The 24579-nt window shown below is 35.0% G+C and overlaps 1 protein-coding gene and 1 non-coding gene across 12 annotated transcripts in view; both read right to left on the minus strand.

The window, feature by feature from the left end:
- The window catches only part of RPS6KA3 (ribosomal protein S6 kinase A3), a 110632-nt gene that overhangs the window by 19329 nt on the left and 66724 nt on the right, over positions 1–24579 (minus strand). For 7 of the 11 annotated variants that reach the window (XM_029240327.1, XM_029240329.1, XM_029240325.1 and 4 more), the window contains 11 exons: positions 21465–21545; positions 20633–20712; positions 19949–20055; positions 15694–15731; positions 15316–15458; positions 15045–15115; positions 6244–6332; positions 5984–6048; positions 5805–5907; positions 3718–3842; positions 1980–2105 (listed from right to left, as the gene is read on the minus strand). In XM_029240327.1, the coding sequence (XP_029096160.1) occupies positions 1980–2105; positions 3718–3842; positions 5805–5907; positions 5984–6048; positions 6244–6332; positions 15045–15115; positions 15316–15458; positions 15694–15731; positions 19949–20055; positions 20633–20712; positions 21465–21545 (1028 nt within the window). The remainder of the gene's footprint in view (positions 1–1979; positions 2106–3717; positions 3843–5804; positions 5908–5983; positions 6049–6243; positions 6333–15044; positions 15116–15315; positions 15459–15693; positions 15732–19948; positions 20056–20632; positions 20713–21464; positions 21546–24579) is intronic. The other 4 variants (XM_029240336.1, XM_029240328.1, XM_029240334.1 and 1 more) reach the window with 1 other exon arrangement.
- On the minus strand, positions 7491–7593 carry LOC114906680. Its single transcript, XR_003796496.1, has one exon. It is a non-coding gene; the product is annotated as a U6 spliceosomal RNA (small nuclear RNA).

Below are 24579 nucleotides of genomic sequence, written 5' to 3' on the forward strand. Positions count from 1 at the left end.
TGCATTGAGAAGCCCACACACCGCAACGAAGAGTAGCCCCCGCTCGCTGCAACTAGAGAAAGCCTGTGCAGCAACGAAGACCCAATGCAGCCAAAAAAAAAAAAAAAAAACTGGAAAAAAAAAAAAAAAGAAAAGGCAACAAGTTTTCCTTTCATTTCATCCAAAATGTAGTCTGAAATAAATTTTGTGACCTTCATACTTTCAGTTTTAAAACAGCTTAGTAATTATGTATGCAATAAATACCCAAACGCTTCAGCATCCTAGGAAAGAGCTTGCAACTCTCAATATGAGCCAAATCTGCTATCTGAAATGGATTTAGTTGTGAAAACAGTTCTTTATTTGGAGAACAGGTAAGTCAAACATACAGGCGTCCACTGTGATCAACTGCAAATGATAGTGTAGAATCAGGCAAATGGATGATTAAGAGGAAAGGTACATGGAATAGACATGCTGACTCAAGGGAGATGATTTGGGGTTAGTCTTTTGAAAACCAGAACACATTGGGAGGTTTTATTTTATTTTTTAAATTTTATTATTTATTTATTTTTTGGCTGCATCACATGGCTTGTGGGATCTTAGTTCCTGGACCAGGGATTGAACCCGTGCTCCCTGCAGTGGAAGCGTGGCACTGGACCACCAGAGAACTGGGGAGGTTTTATTTTGGGCAACATTCTCTCTGATCTGCTAATCTTGAGCCCAGCTTATATTATATCCAACTCTGCTTGTGAATCTTAGATATGTAGTAATTTCAGTAGAATCAAGTGCTGGGATTGGTTTTAGGGATCTAATTTAAGTCACAAGAATCCACATATAGCTGGAGGATGTTCTCAAGGTTTTGGTATACTGCTCCTGGTTTCTATAATTTGAAGGAGGCCTCAGGACACTTCTGCTTTTTTCTGATGTGTTTATGGAGGCAAGATACATTCTTAGATTGCCTACCAAGTACATTATTCACATTCTCTCCTTTCATGTGTGCAGTTTGAAAATTTCTATGTACCCCACATTTCACTGAGTAGAAGAGCAAATTAAAATGTATTTCTATGGTTCATCCTTTTAACTGACAGAATGCCTTACAGACACTGATGACTTTTTAGAACAATTACATCCAAGTTTAAAAGAGCAGCAAGCATTTTTGGGTGTGTCCTCCCAGATATTTGCTATGCATACATAAAGCACATTTATTTTTACTTTTACACAGTAAAATCATACTAGATCTAGATAAACGGACAGATTGGTGGAAGGATAGAAGTAATAATAATTAATGCCACTTTCCCCACTAACTAAACACGAGCTACCCATAGTTATAGACTAGTTCTAAGGCTCAAATTAAGTTGAAAGCTTTAGACATTACTTGAATTGTTTGTGATGGGAGAGCAGAGGCATCCAACTCAAGAAGTGAAAAGGCAGAAACTTGAATATAGTATTTGTTCACTTATAACTAAAGGTTTGGACTCGAACTTTATTATAGAGGTATGTGCCTTGGTTTTTGGCTTAGAAAATCTTTACTGTCTTAGGATGCTTGACGAACTTAAAACAGCTAATGATAATATATTTTATGACAGTGGTTCTTATTCTTTTATTGGTTCACAGATCCTTCTAAATGTGAAAGATGGTATGAACATTTTTGCCATAAAAATGTAAACACACAAAATTTGGCATATAATTCCGATGAACTCCCTGACATCTTGACCATAAACGGGGGACTTCTGAGAGTACACGCGGTGCTACTAAAAACCAGGTCAGGTGTAAAGTGGTACTGCCCTCCGCAAACTGGATGTATGCTGCCTTACCTTTTGAGCTCATAGGAGGATCTATGGTTCCAGATTAAGATCCCTGAAGATCACTAGCCAGACATTTAAATCACCTTACCTTTTTATAACAAAAGGCACACTTACCAAAGAAGACTATAATTTTTAACTGGTACTAGCATGCATGAATAAGAACTGTTAGAGGTGCATTTGAAATCTAAAAACACTTACCTTCACTGCAAACTCCATGTTTGTGGCTTTATGTATACATCTCTTGCAAACGGAGTAGGAGCCAACCCCAATATCTTCTTTTACTTCATATCCATCAGTAAACTGAATACTGTTCCTGTGTAACTGCTACAAACACAATTATAAATTGATGAAGAGCCCTGTAATGACTTTGGTACATTACATAATAGGGAAACATGTTACTCAGCATGCACTGTTGGCCTTAACTATAAATATAAATGAATTTAGTAAAAATAAAAATGAATTTTTCTGCATATATTCTTCTACAACTGCGCATTTCTGAAGTGTCTACAATACAATGCACAGCAAGAAATATGCCTTTAAAAAAAGCTTATGTTGAAAAGAAAAAACTGAATATGTACAACAAGAAACACAGAGCTACGTGATAAGGGGCCGACAGCCTTGACAGTGGTTATGCCCCATTCTACTCCCCAAACGGCTATAGGTCTTTGAAATACCTTTGCAAACGGGGAGACATTTGAAACCTCTGGTATAGAAGAAAAGATTTAGGAGGATTCAGAATTAGAACATCTGGATTCTTCTCTCCGATGCACCACACAGAAATCATAAACATACATTCTATAGAATTCATCACATGCTTGTCATAGTAAAAGGGACAGACTATTTCAACATGAACTTTGTTCAAAAAACAGTGCTTAAATTGGTTTTCTAGAAAGTGGAAAGCAAGATAACTGACTTGTGAAAAAAACTTTAGCGCAAAAGCAACTTAATCATCAAGCAAATTCAAGCACTAAGTATACCCTAAAAACAATTCAGTGCTTCAAAAGATATATCTAGTTCCCTCTATGATCAAGAAGATGAATTTAATTTATCTTTCCATGATACTACGATGGGAAGAAATAAATGTAATGGTTTGTACTATTTGTGTTCCTCTAATAACATTTAATTTAGCAGTGCAGTCGCCTGCTACAAACACACACACTCAGAAACCTGCTTCTGTAGCTCCTTTTTCTCCCACTCTGATCAACAGATGGGATAAGGAGGGAGGTACCCTAAGGCAGTACCCATAACCATTTCTTCCTAATGACAATGGGGCTCCAAAAGAACAAGGACACAAAACTTGGAAAACTTAAAATTTAAGTTTATTTTTATTTCTTATATATTTCTATGGCAGAGGTTGGCAAACTATGGCCTGTGGGCCAAATCTGGTTCACTACCAGTTTTTGCTAAACAAAGTTTTATTGGCACACAGCCATGTTCATTCATTTACATACAATCTATGACTGCTTTTGTGCTACAACGGCAGAGTTGAGTAGTCGCAACAGAGATCCATATAGCCTACGAAGCCTCAAATATTTATTATCTGGTCCTTATAGAAAAAGTCCGCTGACCCCTGTTCTAAAGTATCAGTGAACTAGGAGACCTCAGCTCACCACAGCTTATCTAACAGAGACAGAGGATGAAACAAATTAGGCCCAATAAACATTCTAAGGCACAGGAGACGAGAGACAACAAGATGGTGATACTCATCTCAACTCTCTTAGAATTCTACTTTCAAGTCAGATAGGTATCCAGGATTCTGGCTCATGCAACCTTTTCAAAGGTATATGAAAGGAGTTTCTAAGACTAATGTCAATGATATAAAATGTATTTTAAGCTGCTCACTTAAGGTCAGCAGATCAAATCTAACATAATTATCCACACAATGAAGTGTATCTTACAACACTTCAAATTTAAAATTACTTAGACATTCACTCACCTGAACAATTGAGTGCACACCAACTGTCTGCATAGCTTGGCTTTCATCATCTGAGGTAATAGCTACAAAACTAAACCCCCGAAAAAGCTGATGTGCATTAGCACTAGGTGGAATGCCAGGTGAATCTGAAAAGAATAATAAATTACTAAGAAAGTAATTGCTTTGAAAGGTAATTAAGGGAAGAATTGTCAACATTATGACCGTTCTCACTTATTCTGGAATTCCACTTCTCAGGTATCCAGTGTTTCCAGGATAACTAAGTAAGGCACTGTATCAGATCTGTCCTGATGGCTTATTGCCATCAAAACTCTAACATCCTAGTCCCTCAGAGCCCAGAAAATTGCTAATTCATTTGAAGAATATACTAAATTAATGAATTACTGGGTTAATATATTCTAAATTAGCACTGTCCCAAAGACTTTCCTGCAGTGATGGAAATTTTCTTTATCTGTGCTGCCCAATACAGTAGCCCCTAGCCACATGTAGCTACTGAGAATTCGAGATGTGGTTAGTGTGACTAAGAAACAAAATTTTTAATTTTAATTAATTTAAATTTAAACAGCCACATATGGCTACTGGCTACCACATTGGACAGTGCAGCCCTAAATAATAACCTAACAATGCTATGGCTCCTGGTTAGGGGGAGATATAAGGTTGATCTGCAGATAATTTAGGAGAAAGGGATTTAGTCCAGTGGTCTCAATACATAACGTCAGAATCTAGAAATCTAAACTGAAGATAAAATTATTATACATGTACAAGATCAAATTTATAAATATATATATATATATATATATATATACACACACTAGGACAATCACAGTACGTGGTCCTTAAAATGTTTTATGACGTGACATGTATTGTTATTCAAATTATTTATGTGGAATCTACTGGCATTAACAAAAACAGAAAAATACTTTCACAATATAGTTAATGCTCACTAAAAAAGAAATAATACAAGTATAATAAATATGTTATTCATAAATATAAACATACAATTAGGCATACTAATATTTATAAACATACTATAAAGGCTAAAGGCAAGCAAAAAACAGGTAAATCTACTTAAACATCAACTCCACATAAAGTTCTCTTTTAATATCAGCTTGATATTCTCAGCAATATATATTGTTTAGTGAATTCTACGTCAATGTGACAGTATTATACTGAAGACTTCTGCTAAGAGAACCTATCTGGGCAGAATATAATATAGAACTGCTCTATTCTAAGATTTTTCCTCTATCAGGACAAATTGTATTGAGAAAGCAAAGTAAAACATTACCATATATCATCAGTTCTATTATGCATATCACTGTCTATACATTTGATAAAATTCTGTTCATGTGTTAAGCCAAATTTCTAAGGCTGCCTTACAAAAATAAACACCCATCATTGCTTAATATAGATTGTTAGACTTTTGGCTGTAAAGCTTTATAGCAAGGTTTGAAATGATACGCTCTATGGGAAATACACGCAAGTACATTTTCTATTTATTTGCTTGTCAATGATAAACCTGGGACCTGATACACCTAAATGAGAGAACATTAGAGTGAAAAACACCATTATGTATAATACACACACTAATGAATGAAATACAACTTACCATTTCAAAGATCACTTCTCTAATAGTCACTGTTTGTGCAACTTTAGGATAAAGCCTGATACAGGATATGAATCATTTTGAAGTTATCACACCTCACATGAAGTTTAAGTTATGTTTGGGATTTGAACTTTGTAAGTACTTCCAGAATACCATATAATATTAGAATTTTAAAGGGCACTACTTATGCTGTAGTATTTCATGTGAACATAGCTACAGGTAAATAAACGCACAACCAAATAATTTTTTCACACAAATTGTATGGAAGTTTAAGGTACAACATAATTTGCTAAAAGATTTAACAAGGATCTTGACTTCTATAAAATGCTATAAAGGATTTACTAATGATCTAGTTATTACAGCAGGGGTAGTGTATGAAGGGAAGAAATGAGGACGGTATATAGGGTTATACTAGATAAGATTTTCTGATTGAACAAGAAAAAAATATATATTGTCTTATATTTGGGTTTTCATGTTTTCTCCTTACCTTTGGGAGTTTTCGCAGTGAACTCAGGATCAAAATAGAAAGTATCTTCAGGCCTGCCAGTTGCAGGTTTAAAAGGTGGATGAATTTCTCTTCTATACAGTTTCTGGAGGAAAAATAAGAGACTTAGACATGTGTTAATTATAAAAAAAATTTCAAGCAAGTTTTCATTCTGTACTTACATTCCAGTCTATTGTTGAGAAAAATGAATGTCTTTTAATTTCTTCAACTCCATCTGGTCCTGCGCCTATCAAAAATTGACTAGTTTTGATTAAATGGTAATTTTATTTCAAGGATAAATATATATATTGTTTATTCAGTCTTCACTTTTAACATTTGTCCTACTATTTCATAATCCCACAACAAACACAAATATCCATCTCCCCCCAGAAAACAAACACCAACAAACACACAAAGAAAACAAATTATTTAAAAATTTTACCTAATCTGTTTGCAGGATTTCGTTTGAAAAGCATTCGTAAAAGACTCTGGGCTTCAGGACTCAAAAACTGTGGCATCCCAAGTTTGGCTCTAAATAATAAATCCATACATTTTATGTTTTGGAGGTATCTGTACTTTATTTTTAAAATAAACTTTTAATTTTAATATAATTATGGATTCAAAATCAGAAATAATACAGAGAGAGCCTACGTACCCTTTACCCAGTTTCCCCCAGTGGTAACACCTTACAAAACTATAGTGTGATATCACAACCAGGATATTGACATTGACACAATCCACTGATCTCATTCAGATATCTCCAATTTTCATTGCACTTATTTGTGTGTGTGTTTAGTTCTATGCCATCTTTTAAATTGAAGTATAGTTGATTTACAGTATTACATTAGTTTCAGGTGTACAGCATAGTGATTCAGTATTTTTGCAGATTATATTCCATTTTAGGTTATTATAAGATAATGGCCATAATTCCCTGTGTTATATTGCATATCCTGTTGCTTACTGATTTTATACATAGTGGTTTGTATCTGTTAATCCCACGCCCCTAATTTGTCCCTCCCCCCCCTTCCATCTCCCCTTCGGTAACCATACGTTTGTCCTCTGTATCTGTGAATGTTTCTGTTTTGCATATACATTCATTTGCATTATTTTTTGACTCCACATGTAAATGATATCATACAGTATTTGTCTTTCTCTGTCTCAGTTATCTCACTTAGCATAATGCCCTCAAGGTCCATCCACATTGCTGTAAATGGCAGAATTTCATTCTGTTTTATGGCTGAGTAATATTCCATTGTGTGTGTGTGTGTGTGTGTGTGTGTGTGCGCGCGCGTGTGTATGCCAAATCTCCTTAATCCAATCATCTGTTAATGGGCACTTGGGGTGCTTCCATGTGCTGGCTATTGTAAATTGTGCTGCTATGAACACTGGGGTGCATGTATCTTTCTGAATTAGTGTTTTCCCATCAACAGTGTACAAGGGTTCCCCTTTCTCCACATACTCCCCAACATGTGTGCTTTTTTTTGGCCACACCGCGCACCTTGCGGGATCTTAGTTCCCCAACCAGGGATTGAACCTGGGCCCTTGCAGTGAAAGTACGGAGCCCTAACCACTGGACCGCCAGGGAATTCCCATCCAACATGTGTTATCTGTAGACTTTTTTTTAAAAACATCTTTATTGGAGCATAATTGCTTTACAATGTTGTGTTAGTTTCTGCTGTATAACAAAGTAAAAATATGGAATGCTTCACAAATTTGCATGTCATCCTTGCGCAGGGGCCATGCTAATCTTCTCTGTATCATTCCAATTTTAGTATATGCGCTGCCAAAGCGACCACTATTTGTAGACTTTTTGATGATAACCATCCTGACAGCTGTGAGGTGAAGTTCTATGCCATTTTATTACATTTCTAAGTTCCTGTATCCACCACCACAGTAAAGGTACTGAACAGTTCAACACCACCAGAATCCCTCAAGTGGCTCCTTTATAACCACACCCACCTCCCTCCCTCCCCAATTCCTAACCTCTGGCAACCACTAATGTATTCTCCATTTCTATAATTTTGTCATTTTAAGAATGCCATGTAAATGGAACCATACAGTATGTAACTTTTTTCATGCAGCATAATTCCCTTGAGATTCATCCAAGTTGTTGTATTAATAGTTCATTCCATTTATTTATTTATAGATAATAGCTCTATTATGTTATTTATTTGGTTGCACCGGGTCTTAATTGCAGCACGTGGGCTCCTTAGTTGCTGCTCCAGGGCTCCTTAGTTGCGGCAGGTGGGGTCCTTAGTTGCGGCTCACGGGCTCCTTAGTTGTGGCTTGCTGGCTCCTTAGTTGCAGCACATGAACTCTTAGTTGTGGCATGCATGTGAGATCTAGTTCCCTGACCAGCGACTGAACCCGGGCCCCCTGAATTGGGAGCATGGAGTCCTATCCACCGCACCACCAGGGAAGTCCCAATAGTTCATTCATGTTTATTGCTAAGTAGTATTCCATGACAAGGATATTCCACAGATTATCCATTTATCTGTTGAGGGACATTTGGATTTTGTCCAGTTTGGGGCTATTATGAATAAAACTGCTATGAGTATTTGGGTCTAGGTTTTTGTGTGAACACAGAATGTTAGCCCCAAATCTTCTAATGAACTTTTTCATTTTTCAGAATTTTGTAAAAAGCACTACTGTAAAAGTAAGATCATCTGAGTCTTAGTTCTGGGTCTGTTACTAAGAACTTTGTGACCTTGGGAAAGCCAATCCCCTTGAGCCTGTTACCAGTTCTTCATGAGCAAGGGGATTGGATGTTAGATTAATGGCTGCCAAACTGTAGACTTGGAACCCTTTCTCAATAGGAATTTAAGAAATCCAACATTTAAAACATTTAAAAGAACATGTGCTTCACACACCTATTTTTTCCCTCCCGTTCCCTTTAATAGCCCTCCAGGGAAGGGGAGCTGGTGGGAAAGGGGTCTGTGGAACATCTAAGATGTCTGTGGCACACAGTCTGAAAACCACTGGCCTGGATGAGCTTGAAGGTCTGTTTCACTTCTAATATATAATTTTACTCTTTTTCTCAACCTACAAATTAAGGAAACCAATGATCCTGTAAGTATGAAAATAATAACAGAGCTGGAGAAAATGGCTAGCAGAGAAATTTCTATTTCAGAAATAGATCCATTTATTATTCAGTGAGTTGTTATTGAAGCTACTATGTGCTAGACACTGCTTAGGAAACGGAGATAAAGACAGCCCCCCCCCACAATCAGTGGGGAAGACAGATATAGATAATGCTAGTACATTAAGAGACAAATTCAGAAGGACACATGTAAAGAGTGCTAAGGGAACAGTAGGGAATATCTATTTTAACATGGGAGATTGAAAAAGGCTTTAAATGCAATTTAAAGGTTGAGAATCTATTCGTTTGCCCAGTGTCCCCCAATATTTTACTAAATAATATTAATTTCCCTAGACACTTAGCAACAACAACAAAATATTTCATGATCCAGTGAGTTTGTGGAATGCTATCTATTATACCCCTTGTTAGAGACATAAAATAAAATACGTTGCATATAAAAGGCCGATAAATTTAGAGTAATGAAATCAGTATTTTTCTAAACATTTGTTTTTAGCACCTCTTCTTCAGAGAATACCTATTAACATCTTGTAGAATTAGCATTCTGTTGAACAACAGAAACGAGGGGAAACACTGCCGTATTTGGTAACAGGAATATAGCAGAGGTCTTTAAGCAGTGGACTAACGGACCAGATTTATTTTCAAGTGGGAACTCCAAGGGAAGTATAGAATGATCTGGAGTGGGAAGCGGTGGTAGGCAGTGAGCAATCTACTTAGAAGCTCAGCCCTATAGTGTGGGTAGGAGATCACCATGGGTAGGAGATCTGAGAACTGTAAGCAGTGCAATGCAGAAGGAAGGCTGGGACAGTGAAATATTTCGGAGACTGAATTTGGTGAATACCTTTGTATGCAAGAGAGGAAGAAATCAAGAACGATTTCTAGGTTTCTGGCTTAGGAGATAGGTTACATGGAAAAGCTGTTAACTGGGAATACAAGAAGAGGAACAGAACAGCGAACAAAGATAAATTTAGTTTAAAAATGTTAAGTCATGCAGGTGAGTAAATGGAAATAAAGGTCTGGTGCCTGGTAAATTAAGGTAAGAAAGAGTGATTTGGGAGTAATTAAAATGTTCAATAGTTATTGGAAAGACTGATGCCAGTCAGGAAAGTGAGTCCAGGCGGGGAGAAAAGCATATCAGAGATGGAACACTGGGTAACGAGAACATTTAAAAGGTGGTCAGAAAAAGAACAATTTGGGCATTAAAAATAATGAATGCAATTGGCTGAATCACACTGATTATTAAATCCCATGACTTCGTTATAGTGAAAAAGGAAAAGGAAAAAGTCAAAACTAACATAAAAACCCAACTCATCGGACATCACCCCCACTGGGGCTCATCTTGTTTGAGCCTTATTTCAAGGTAACTAAATAGCCCTAGTTGATGAGGAAAAGCTCATTGCTTTGGAAAATACCAGCTAATAAGTGAAGGAATAACAGTAATAGAAAATACACAATTTAAAATCCCTAATAAAATAACTGTTTCAAGTAATGACTATCAGTGGATGAAACTATTAGATGAAAACCTGACAGGGAACTTTACAATGGAGGGATCAGGTGTAACCATGGGAATTCATCACTTAAAGTGGGGCAACATGGTGCTGTAAGCCTCCTGATGTGATGCAATAGGGTGCAAAAGCATGAGCTATGAAATAATGTTGCCAAAAAAGTTTAACCAAAAACAGGATAAAGTAACAAGTGAGAAAACATCACAAGGAGAATAAAAAAACTTCACACTCCTGGGAAAAGACTAATTATTATGTAACCATGGTAACAAAAGAGGCACCAGAACCATTCAATTGATCAAAGACTACTTGCCTAGGTGAACAGAGTTTTTTGTTTTTGCAAACCAATGAATCAGTCACTGCTCTTCATCTGTGAAAATTAGCCAAACAAGAATGAAGTGACGCCAATAACCACACCTGAGTGCCAAGAGTCCCACCCAAGTAACCATACTTACAGACGATGTCAATTCATTTTAGGCCCTGAAAACCTGCCAATTCTTGAACTCCACCCTTCCCCAAAACCCTATATAAGAACAATGGTCTACTCTGCTTGGAGAGATTCTACTGGACCAGCACCGCTTTCCCTACTATACTAAGCAATACAATCACCTTTATGCTTTTTGTTTCAGATATTAAGAAGTGGTCTCATCTTTTAACAAGATAAATTCAGAAAGTAAAATTCTATAAAAGTGACATGGTTTCTACAAGTAAATGGCAGGGGAACAACAGGGGTACACTGTTCTAGATGAACAGAAGCTGAAGAAATACAACGAAAGGATACGTGCAGACTTGATTTGGGATACAGTTTTGGAGAAAACCTGAAAAATCTGGTTAAGGATTGGTATTAGATGACCATTACCAGTTTACATAAGAAAATATCCATATATTTTAGCAATGCAAACTGCAGTAGGTGAGAAATGACATGTCTGGAATGCTTAAACTATTTCAGTAAAGAAGAAAAAAAGAAAGGAGGAATAGACAAAGCAAATGTGGCAGAATCTTTATGACTGTTGAATGTGGGTGATTGGTATACGTATGTTCACTGTATTATTCTATTTTTGCGAATTTACCCTTGAAATTTTTCATAATTAAAAAGAGAAAAGCCGGCAGAGAAGGAATGGTCAAGCAAAAGAGACCAAAAGAGGAATGGTTAGAGAGGTGGGAGAAGCAGATGAAAGTAGGAAAAACGAAGGGGGGAGGGGGTGGCCAGCAGTGTCAAATACTCCTCAGAGAGACCTTCCTTAAATGTCTCATCTAAAATGATTCCTGCCCCGCCCCTTCCCTCACACTTCAAGAGTACCCTAGTTTATTATCCCCACTGCTCCTATTACTACAGGAAATTATTATATTTATTTGTTTAAATATTAATTCCTTGTCTCCCCCACTAGAATGCAAGCTCAGTGAGACCACAGAAGATCTTGTCAGTCTTGTTCACATTGCATCCTAAGTACACATAGAAAGACCTCAATCATCTGTTGAATGAATTGCGTGAACAAATCATACAAAGAGTCACCTTTCTGACAATCTGCCACTAGTTTAAGCAACCAGGAAATTACTGATGACCATAGTGAGAGAATGGAGCCGCTCAATGGAGCGGTAGAAATGAACGACAAACAGGCTATGGGATAAAAGCAGCCAAAAAAAAGTAAGAGAAAGCACAGACCACTCTTTAAAGAGGCTTTTTGTTGAAAAAATGCAGGAAGATGCTGCAGAAACTTGAAAGATAGGCCAAGTCAAAGAAATGGTTTGTTTTTCTCAACACTGAAGTGTGTCTATTAGCTGAAAGGAAGGGGCCAGAGTAGATGGAGTGATGAAGGTTCACTGAACATTCATTTGTATAGCAAATATTTTTCAATGTTTTTTATTGTGAAGAATAACATAAAGTGCAAAAAACAAAACCAAACCTCCCAAACCCAAAACCAAAGTACACAGCTCCATGATTGACCACAAAGTGAACAGTCATCTGGCCAAGAAATATAACATTGCCAGAACCCCTCATCCAATGTAACTACTTTCCTGATTTTGCCGCAGGCTTCTGCCATCTAAATAGGGACCCTAAAAACTATGCTTTAGTTTGTCTGCTTTTAAAACTTTATAAATAGGATCATCTATGTAGTATTCATTATTTTGTGTCTGAATTGCTTTTGCTCAACATTCTTGTGAGATTTACCCAAGTCATTGTGTGTAACTGTGGTTTGTTCCTTTTCTTTGCTGTATAGCACACTACACCCATGGGCAAAAGGCTTCAGCCTATTTTTGTATGGCTTTTGAGCTACAAATGGTTTTTACATTTTAAAAGTGCTAGAAGCAAATAATAAACAATACAAATATGTGACAGAGACTGTGTGTGGCCTACAAAATCTAAAATATTTATAGTCAACCCCTGCTGTATTCCATTGTATGAATATACCACAATTTATTAGTCCATTCTTCTGTTAACAATCTAGTTTCTACCTTTTGGCTATTATAAATAATGCTGCTATAAATATCTGGGTACTTGTTTCTTGATGTGCAAGTACCCTGATGCATAAAAACTGGGTGCATGCCTAGGAACAGGATTACTGGATGAGGTTATACATGTATTGGACTTTAGAAGAAATGCCAAAAACTGCTTTCCAAAGAGGTTATATGAGTATTTACATTCCTTCCAGCTATGTATGAAAGCTGCCACTGCTCCACAGCCCGTCAGCACTTTGTATTGTCAGTCTTTGTACCCTTAGCTACTCTGGTGGGTATGTAGTTGTAGCTCACTGTGGTTTTAATTTGCATTTTCTGATTAATGAGGGCAAGCATCTTTTAATAAGCTTATTGGCCATAGGATATCCTCTTTTGTGAAGTCCCTACGTTTCTTCATGTTTCTACTGGGCTGTCTTTTTCTTATTGATTGACTGGAGTCCTTGACATATTCTGGAAACAAGTCCTTTGTTGGTTATATGTTATAAATTTCTTCTATTTTTTCAATGGAATATTTTGATGAGAAGTTATTAATTTTAATGTAGTAATAATTTATCAATCTTTTCCTTTATGGCTCATGCTTTTTGTGTTGAAAGACTACTTTTTCTACACCAAGGTCATGAAGATTCCTCCTATATTCTCTTCTAGAATCTTTCTGCCCTCTTCCCATATATATGTAAAAAAAAATATATATATATATATATATTTGTAATATACTTGGAAATGATTTGTGTATGGTGTGAGTTCGTTGTTTTATCTTTTTCTGTTTGAATATCATTTTTTCCAGCATGATTTACTAAAAAAGGGTGCTATTTACCTACTGCTCTGCAATTTCCAATGGTTGTAAATCGAGTGTCCATATATGTATAGGTCTGCTACTGGCCTCTCGAGTCCATTGCACAATTCTATTTTCTATACTTGTTTTAATGCCATATTGTCCTAATTATAGTTATAGCAAGGCTTGATACTTGGTAAAGCAAGTCCTCCTATCTTGATATTCTTCAGGAGTGTTTTAGCTATTCTTGGTCCTTTGTATTATCATATAAGAATCAGTTTATTAAGTTCCACACAAAAAATTGTTAGGATTTAAATATGATTTGCAGTGAAACTACAGTTATGCTGTCCAATATGGTAGCCACTAGTCACATACAGCCACTGAGCACTTGAAATGTGGCTAGCCCAAACTGTAAGTGTAAAACCTGCACTGAGTTTCAAATAAAAAAAATAATGTATCATGTCTCGATCATTTTTTAATGCTGATCACATGTTGAAATGATAATATCTTGGATATACTGGGTTAAATAAAATATATTACAATTAATTTTAGTTGTTTCTTTTTACTTTTTTAATGTTGCTACTAGAAAATTTAAAATTATGTATGGGGTTCACATTATATTTTTTTATTGGATAACACACATCCTTTATAACACTTGGGTCTGTCATAATGTGAATATGGTACAACCTTCCAAGTTACTTTGGTCTTTTAAAATTTCCTAGCATTTTCTAAGTTCTCTGCATAAAGTTCTTGCATAACTTCTGCTAGATTTATCCCTAGGTTTGATTTTTTTTTTTTTACTATTGTAAACAGTATCTTTTTAAAAAAATTCCGTTTTCTGTTGCTAGTATACAGACATGAAATAGATTTTATTTACTGACCCTTTATCCAGCAACTTTGCCAAGCTCTCATTAATTCCAAGGATTTATATGAAGATTTGGATTTTCTATGGACACAATCGTGTTAACTAAATAATGACAATTTTTTTTGGCCGCGCCGTGGGGCTTGCGGGATCTTAGTTCCCTGACCAAGGATCGAACCCAGGCCCCTGGCAGTGGAAGCGTGGAGTCCTAACCACTGGACCACCAGGGAATTCCCAATAATGACAATTTTATTTCTGCTTTTTAAACCTTAAGCTGCACTTCTTTTGGATACCTTACTTTACTTGCTAGTACCTCCAGGACAATGTAAAGAGAAGTAGAATAATGGGCATCTTTTTCATATTCCAAATCTCAAAGGTAAAGCTAGATCTATGGGGTTTGCTCATATTTAAACCACATAATATTGATGTCATAATATCAATGAATTTCTTAGTTATTTCTTATACTATAGCTAACACTCTAAAAATCTCATTTTTTAGTTTGAAGCATTTATTTTTAAATCTCATCAAAACACATCCACTAGGGAGTACTTACTTAAGAATCATAGTCATTGTTTCTTTTCGATCTTTTCCTTGGAAAGGTAGTGTACCAGTGAGCATCTCAAACTATAAAAAGGCAAAATAATCAGAGGTATTAGTCAGTAGGTATAAAATCTCAAGGCTAGAAGATAAAAAAGCAACATCTTAATTACAACCACATCTTCTAAAATTGCTATACAATAAAACAAGTGATTTATATTTCTACTATATTCACTAGTGAACTTCAAAAAAAAAAAAACAAACCAAAAAAACACCCCAAACCTTACCATTAACACACCGAAAGACCACCAGTCCGCACTCTGAGTATGACCTCGACGATTAACTACTTCTGGAGCCATGTATTCCACAGTTCCACAAAAAGAATATGCTTTCTTTTCATGGTCAATAGACTCTTTACTTAGGCCAAAATCTGCCAAAATAAATATCAAGTTCATAAATATCCTACAATAATTTGCACACGTAAAGTTTAAACTTTGAGTTCCAAAGTTTACATTAATAGTTCCAATATTTACATTAATTATTTAAAAATTCTAATTCAAGTTTTTAACACAATGTGTTACTTAATATTTATACCATGATCAACCTTAAAGGAAATTAATTATATAGAGTAGGAGAGACTATTTTAACAAAATGAGGATTTTTACCTGTTAACTTGATGTGACCTTCTTCATCAAGAAGTATGCTGAAAGAAAACAAAGTTAGAAAATCTTTTCAAACCATTAAAGAGAGATTTTTCGAAGCTAAAACTGAAATTACTTTGTTAAGTATCAGATCATCACATTCATTCCAAAATATTGCTTTAGACTCTGAATAAAAAGGCGAAGGTAAAGGAGGAGAAAAATTATTTTTTTGGACACACATATATAACGAATCCCAAAGGCAAAGCCTTATAACTTGTATTAATGAGCCAGGGACACTTGAGAACTATGAGGAAAGGAACCAAGACCTATATTCTAAGTTGCTCTTAGTGCCTTTCTGCAGAGGTGGCCTAACTAAACTCCCTAGTGCTTGCACAATAGACAGAGGTCTGGATAGTTAAGTCAAAAGTGTTAGAGCTGTCATTTTAAACGCATCTGACTCAATCATTCTTTACTAGCTTTTTTTCTTTTTCTTTCTTTTTTTTTTTTGGCTGTGCTGCACAGTTTGCGGGATATTAGTTCCCCAACCAGGGACTGAACCCAGGCCCTGGCAGTGAAAGCGATGAGTCCTAACCACTGGACCGCCAGGGAATTCCTTCCTAGCTTTTTTTCTGACACAACTTACACAGTCCTCTTCTCCTCAACACACCTTCCTCATACTCCTTGTTCTTCTTTGACCCATCACTACATTGTATACATTATCCAGTGTTTTCTCTCTTTTTCAGTAAACTGAGAGCTCCTTGAGACTTTGACCTTATTCATCTTGTAGCTCACTGTTTGGTAGAGCACAGATAAATAAGAAATGTATATTGCATGAATGGGGCCAGTCTACAAAGAGCTGATAGAGCATTCCAAAGAGTTTGGATTTCTTCTTAAGGGCAATGAAGATCATAAAAGGTTTACATGCATGGAAGGTAAAGATAATCAGATCTGCAATTTTAGAAAACAATTTAGAAGGAAAAATAAAGAATATTTAGTGTGCTCTTAGGTATGACTTATGATAAAGAACAACAACTGGAGAAGACACTCAAGTTTCTGGCTTTAGCAGATACTTGAGTTGAGAGTAAGGTCGTTAATTAAGGAGCTATAGAAAGGAGTAAGTACTAAGCTGTTAAGCCAGTTACTGCATTTCTGGATGGGTATTTTAGTATACTGACTTGAAAGGTCAAGTAATAACGTCAACTATTTCACTCATATTCAAAACTATTCCATAATATAGGCATTTCCTTACTTTTAATACATTTAATTCCTTTTAATTCCTTACTTTATTTCCTTACTTTTCATTCTTTTAATTAACTAAAAAAATGTGCAAGCCAAATTTTGTTATAATAAAATTTTACTATGTCAAAAATACTACCAACCTTCCTATATCATCAGTTCAACTATGATTACAATAATGTTTACCAGTGAGGGTAATTCAGTAGGGACACAGTGTTCAAGTCTCTTTCACTACAAGGGACTTGTTATGAAAAAAATACTGATCTTGATTATGCTTGACTAGAAAGCAGACCAACACATTTAGGGAATATAAAGGGAATTATTAGGTATGGTGGGAATCATCCTCCCTTCTGTCTAATCAATACCTGGAAGACAGTTCTAAAAACAAAACAAAACAAACCTCAAATCATTCTTGGTAATTTTGAAAAAATTAAAAAAGAAAACATGGCTAAAAGGGCATTACTTATACTTCCTATAGCAAGTGCATTCTAAGATAACCATGCCCGTCCTTTATCTTTGAAAGAAAAAGTCAACTGTATTACTCTCAATAAGCAAAGTTCTCTTTCAATTATTAATAATTATTTTTAGCCATATTTATTGTAACAGAGTTCTAGTTTAAAAGGATCTGGAAAACCCCTTATAGTGCATAAAACAATTGGTCCAAAAATTTAAATTTCTCCTAAGCTCTACATGATGATATCACTTGGATCATTTAACAATTAAATGTTATTTCAGTTTAATAGTGTAGTCTAGACATTTACGTGAAAAATCTCACTATAGGCAATCTTACCCACATTAGATCTTATTTGATCTTTGAGACAGGATCCATGCTTTATATATAATTTTAAAACCAACATTAATACAATGGTCTACAATAAATACATTCAATTAAATGATATAAAACACGAACACATTTTTATTATGAATGTTTAATCTTATGTTCACAGTAAATTTTTCTTCTAAGGACTATATGCTTGAATATTCATTCTCACTAGGAATTATATTTTATGTTGTGATAGTTAGAAATTGGGAAAATGATGAGAAAAACTCAGTCATTATCTGGGGAATAAAATCAGAACCATATGAAACTTATCTGAAAACAAAATACCTGAAAAACAAACGTAAAATATGAAAGTATAACAATTTCTAAATGATCACTTAACAGGATTCCAAAGGAGTTATTTCCTTTGTTTCCTATTGTAATATATAATTTAAATTTTGCATGTAACATTTTAAGGTAAGTAATATCCAAATTCTTGATAAAGATGATAGTTACACAACTCTGTGAATATACTAAAAACCATTGACTTGTATACTTTAGTTTTAATAGCTGGATATTAATATATCATATAGGCCCAAAGATCAGGACACAAAGGTTTATGTACAGTATTTATTTAATAAAGTTTAAAACAAATGAAACCTATATTGTTTAAGAATGCATACTTAGGTGGTAGAACTATTATTTTAATTAAAAAAAATTTTTTTTAGTATAATTAAAGGTTACTTTCCATTTACAGCTCTTCCCCAATATTGGCTATATTCCCTGTGTTGTACAATACATCCTTGAGCTTAACTTACACCCAATACTTTGTACCTTACCGCTTCCCCACCTCTATATTCCCGCCCCACCCCCCAGCAGCCACTAATTTTGTTCTTTTTTATGGCTGAGAAATATTCCATTGTATATTTATAACACATCTTTATCCATTCATCTGTTGGTGGACAGCTGGGTTGCTTCCACATCTTGGCAATTGTAAATAATGCTGCTATGAACATTGGGGTATGTGGACTGTATCTCAAAAAAGCTATTTTTAAAAATTCTTGATAGAACAAGGCTCTTGTTTATATCTTTAAAAAAGGAGAAAAGAAAACCTTTCTTTCTCAAAGTGGTAGACAGTAAACGCTAACAAACTAAAACACAGAAGTGTGTACAATTTAAATAATATTAGCTTCTTGATAACCACTACTATGAAAGTAAATTTGCTTAACTCTCATTAAAAATTTGAAATCATGTGGAGAAGAAAATTTTCAATAAATGGTATTTGGAGGAAACAATTAGCTCCATGCCATCCCTCACACCAAAAAATTTCTAGATGGAGTTAAAAGTAAAAAAAAAAAGAAACCATAAAATTAGAAGAAAAAAATCTTATCATGAGAATTGGAAAAGCCCTTCGAAGAATAAAAGTCACAGAAGAAACCACAAAAGGAAAGACTGGTAGATCTGAGAGAAAAATACTTGTGTAGGTTAAAATAACACAAAATTAAAAGATAGGGACTTCCCTGGTGGCGCAGTGGTTAAGAATCCGCCTGCCAATGCAGGGGACATGGGTTCAATCCCTGGTCCAGGAAGATCCCACATGCCGCGAAGCAACTAAGCCCGTGTGCCACAACTACTGAGCCTGCGCTGTAGAGCCTGTGAGCCACAACTACTGAGCCCGAGTGCCACAACTACTGAAGCCCACACGCCTAGAGCCTGTGCTCCACAACAAAGACAAGCCACTACGATGAGAAGCCCGCACACCGCAACAAAGAGTAGCTCCCACTTGCCACAACTAGGGAAGGCCTGCGTGCAGCAACAAAGACCCAACACAGCCATACATACATATATACATACATACATAATAAAATAATAAAATTAAAAGATAAACTAGAAAAGTGTATTTGCAACATATGTCAAATGGTTAAATTCTTAATTTGTATAGAAAGGTCTCTTACAAATCAATGGGGAAAAAACAACACTCCAAAAGAAAAATGAGCAAAGGCCATGAACAGAAAAATCACACAAAAATACAACTGCCAATAAAGCTATGAGCATAGATTTCCACTTCATTAAAAATCAAAGAATGCAAATGAAAACAAGGTAACGTTAACAGGTATTTTGATTAACAGATATTTAAAAGTATGAGAACATAAAGGGTTAGCAGAAATGTGAAGCATAGGCATTCTAATCCAATGTTTGTGGTAGTTCTATGATGTATTATTTTATATTACCCCCTAAATAATTATATTACACTGTATTCAACTTAGCAGCATGATTCCTTACTTTTCTGGTTTTAAGTCTCTATAGATTATTCCCAGGCTATGTAGATGGTCTAAAGCAAGCGCAAGTTCAGCCAAGTAGAATTTGACATCTTCTTCTGTGAACATGACCTAAAATAAAATAATAATTTTTCTGTCTTTATTTTCTTTTTGCATTTTTTTAAAGTTCCATCCTACAGTTTAAATATCAAAAAATTATAAATATGCTAATTACACAATTCACTTATGAAAGAAATTTTCAAAAATGACTGAGTTAGTCAACTAATGACTTACTAAATGCTAAATATGCACTGTGGGGAAAATAATTTTACATTTTGTTAAGTAACAACTATATTCAGATTGTGCCATTGTTGCTCCATCACAGTAACGTCTTAGAAATGAAAAATGATCTTTACAATGCAGGTTGAATTTCCACTACTGATTGTTTAAGGATATCTTGTTGTTATATTATTGCTTCTGAAAAAACTATAACTAAAAGAAGCAGGGCAAAAGACAGTTTATCAATTTAAAATCTACTTTCCGAATAAATTCAGAAGTTAGGAAAATAACTCTTTTTGGCTCTGATTCGTCAATGTAAGAATCTTGTGCCACTTGACAAAATACGACAAGCATAATATTGAAATATAACAAAGCTTTAGTTGAAAAAGGATGTGTATAAATAGATTTAAAACAGAGATTAATTATATACCTCTTTGGATAAGCGTGTAAACAAATCTCCTCCCCTGAGAAAGTCCAATATAAGATACAACTTCCCTTCAGTTTGAAAAGCTGAATGAAGAAATGAAAATTTCCATTTAATTCATAGTTTAATTTGGGGGGCTTACATTAGGTCAACTCATTCACAAATGAATACTATTTTAGCAAATTAATGACTACATCATAGATCTAAACTGATTTTTATTTAGAAGTTAACCAATGATTCCTCTTAATTTCCACGTAGAAATGTTAAATGCAGTGTTTCTTATTATGGAACCACTAAAACATTTGTTAGATTTTATTCAGGCAACAGTCTCTCAGGAATACAACAGTTCTAGAACATGCGGTCAATAAGAAAAATTCCCAACAGAAAGGACTTACTTAACCATGAAACAAAATACAAAATACCATGTCACTTAACTACAAAAAAAGGTGGATTGGTTAGCTTTAATTACACAGAATAAGAACATCAGGACGTCGATATTAGGGATCTTTCTTGCTTGTAAGTTAGGCTAACACATATAGACTATAAAATACTGGTACATTATTATTATTATAATTTAAAAATGATTATTATTACCTGTTCCTATGGCTATCACTCAGAAACTATAATGTTTAAAAGAAACACGAAGCTAAATGCAATAAAAGCTTCTAAAATTTATCTAAGAAGTAATGGTTTAATTTCCATGACTTTACTATATGTATCTACTAGACACATACAAATATACACAAATAAATATTTATATACATTAGTATATCTGAATGCACTCAGGGAGTGGGAGAATGAGGTAAAGGGATGAGATGGCAGGTTGTTCATAACTTACCATAATGCAACTTGACAATAAAAGGATGGTTAACTTCTACCAAGATATCACGCTCCATTTTTGTCCGAACACGGTCTCGAACTATAAAATATTACACATATGGCTATACTGTAATAGCTTCCAGAGACAATCTTTAAAACAAAATCTCTTTGGTGACTATTTTAAATAAAATTTTGCTTATATGTATAAAAGTGTGAATTCACATATAAATAAAATTACTTATATGTATAAATAAAATTATTCATTACTCTTGAATTTTCAAAATTAATAACTATTGTTTTACTAAATTATGTTACAAGAAATTGTATATATTTATAAAATCTGTGCTTTACATTAAAAAAATACAGAACATATTAGATGTTGGCTTTAACATCAGATTTCCAAGTATTTTGATCAAAGTTATGAAAAATAGCCAAAAAAGGAGCAACTTTTTAAAAACAAGGCATTCCAATGAAATGTTAAAACACAAAACATGAAACAGGTTTTAACACTTCTTCCTACCAACCGTATCAACTCAATTCAACATTCATTAAGCATCTAAAATATGGGGCAGACATGGTGAAGGACAGATATACTCCAAAAGGTGTATTTTGAGGGAGGCAGGAGAGGAGAGATACTGAGAGGAAGTACTGTGGTGCAGCTGAAAGAGCAAAGGCTTTTTGGAGTTAGAAAAATCTGGATTCGGATCTGTGTCATCTTGAGCAAGTTACTTATTTAAACTCTCTGTGCCTCTATTACACCTCTCATCTATAAAATGGGGATAACACCACTGTGTCTTTGGGGACTGTGTGACCATTTCAGATAAGGTTTGTGTATCGAGAGCCTCGCATATAAGAGATATTCAATTAAATAGTAGTTATAGCACCATGAATATGATAAAGGGATAAAATGATGTATTACCACCAATAAGCAGTACAAGAATTCAGAAAAGGGAAAGATCAGTTTTACTTGCATAGGAAGGCTAGAGCAAAGAGGTGGGGTTAGGGACTTTTAGAGTGGAATTTATATGGGCAAGAAGGATTGGACTGAGAGAAGAAAAGTCCAGGTATCGAGTACCAGTGCAAGCAAGGACATGGAGGCATGCATGATGAGCAAGAAGGAACCTAATCAGTGTGGAAACTGGGGGGGTGGGGGTGGGTGGGGGTGCGAGGGGTGGTGAAGTAGGGAGGATCCAGATTCCTGACAATTTGGAATGCCAGGATGAATTTACATTTGACCCAGTAGGCAAAGATCTCTTTTACCAACCAAATATTTCCTGAGCAAACTCTACATGCCAGGCACTGTGAGATACAAATAAAATAATCTTCAAGAAGCTAATAATCTGGTGGGAATGACAGACAAGTAAACTGGTGATTAATCATCTGATAAGTACTCTGTTGGTAGCTCAATGGATTTAAGAGGTGAGAATGATCATTCATTAAAGTTTTTTTTTCTGTTGCATAATAAGGATAAATCACACATAACTTCTATTTTTCAGGCCAGAGAGACTGAATGGTTCTGCCAAAGATTAAATAGAAAGAATGGAAAGAGCGTCTTTTTTGGCAGTGGGGGTGGGAACAGACAGAATGATGAGTTTTCTTGTCAATTTAAGGTGACCACTGATATCTAAAACTCAGAACTAAGCCCTCTGGGAAAAATAAACAAATAAACTTAAAAAAATCCTACGTTTCCCATTCTACCAGTTTTCCACTCCAACTGGGAGATTTTGGTGCCAGTGACTGAAAATAGGCAAAACAGGAAAAGGACTCAATTGCTCTTGATATCAACGCAGCTCTTTTTATTGACTTGTTTTGTGGATGTATCAAATTCAGGATCAATCTCTGATTTTGTTATCTTGTCCTATCACTACAACTCTGATGCCTTATGTCCAACAGGCCCTTTCTATTATTTGTGTGAATGAGGTTCATCACCTAGGCCTGCTGACAATTCTAGTCTAGTCTGGCCCAAAACTGCCCTTTTTTCCATCGCTACCCATACAATCTTGGATTATGTTCCTATTACCTTAAAGCTAGATTCCAAGTTTCTACCTCTTTCAATACTTATACAAAGCTTATTTAATAAGCAGCAAAAATATCCATCAGTATATTTACTGTATATCCCTCTTCTATTATTGTACCACTATGGAAAGAACAATTACTTGGGAGTCAAGAGCTATAGTTTAGTGGCCATGCTAATAACTAGATGAGTTACCTTGGTCAAATCCTTTCATTGCTCAGGGGCTTCCTGCTTCCTTCTCTATAAAATGAGAGGCTAGAACCAGATGCTTTTCTTTCTATTACGATTATCTTGTGAGATAGTTTCCTTATATGCAACACTGATGAGACCTTGTTTAGTTCAAAACGAACAGTAAGATTCACTCACTAAAGAATTCCTTCCTTCTGTCTGAGATAGGACTGTGTAATAGTTCTAATCTGGTTTCTTTTATGTATAGTGACAAATATAAATATCCTACAATCAGGAATTTTGATTAGGATATTAGTGGTTCAGAAGAAGGCATGCTTTACATTGGTTAAACTCTAAACCCCCAAAACAGAATTTGTTAATACTGACTCATGTTGGCAAAGCAACTACATTCCGCTGAAATAATTTTTATCACATACTAGTTATTACATTTTAAATTCTACTTGACTTGAACATGAGAGTCAATAAGAAGAAATGCTGTTTATGTTTCTAGAATTATGTATTAAGAAAATGCTTTAAGCAATAGTTTACAAAACCTTTTAGGCCCACAGACTACTTTATTAGGACAAAAGTCCCCACAAACTCAACCTAACACTTTTGACTTCTTTCTGTCCCCATTTATTATATTAATAGAAACTTTAAAATGGAAAGAGACTTCTGGTTAAACATGGATGTTTTACTTTCTACTTTCTTCTAAAACCCTATTGAAATTACAATAATGGAAAAATTATGCATAAACTCACAAGGACAAAAAAGAGAAGCAGTAGCAGAAGGTGACTAAGTGGTAACTCATACAGCAAATCAGAGAAAGCTAAAATCTAAGCTTAAAGAAAGGAGGTCAATGAGAAATAAGCAAATTCTTGCCACAGAACCCCTTCTAATCAGCTTTTTGGTACCGCACTTTTTTTTCTTTAAAAAAAATTTATTTTATTGA

Source organism: Monodon monoceros, unplaced genomic scaffold, assembly GCF_005190385.1.
Source record: "Monodon monoceros isolate NGI ecotype Baffin Bay Population unplaced genomic scaffold, NGI_Narwhal_1 Super_Scaffold_22, whole genome shotgun sequence".
NCBI classification, from domain to species: Eukaryota; Metazoa; Chordata; class Mammalia; order Artiodactyla; family Monodontidae; genus Monodon; species Monodon monoceros.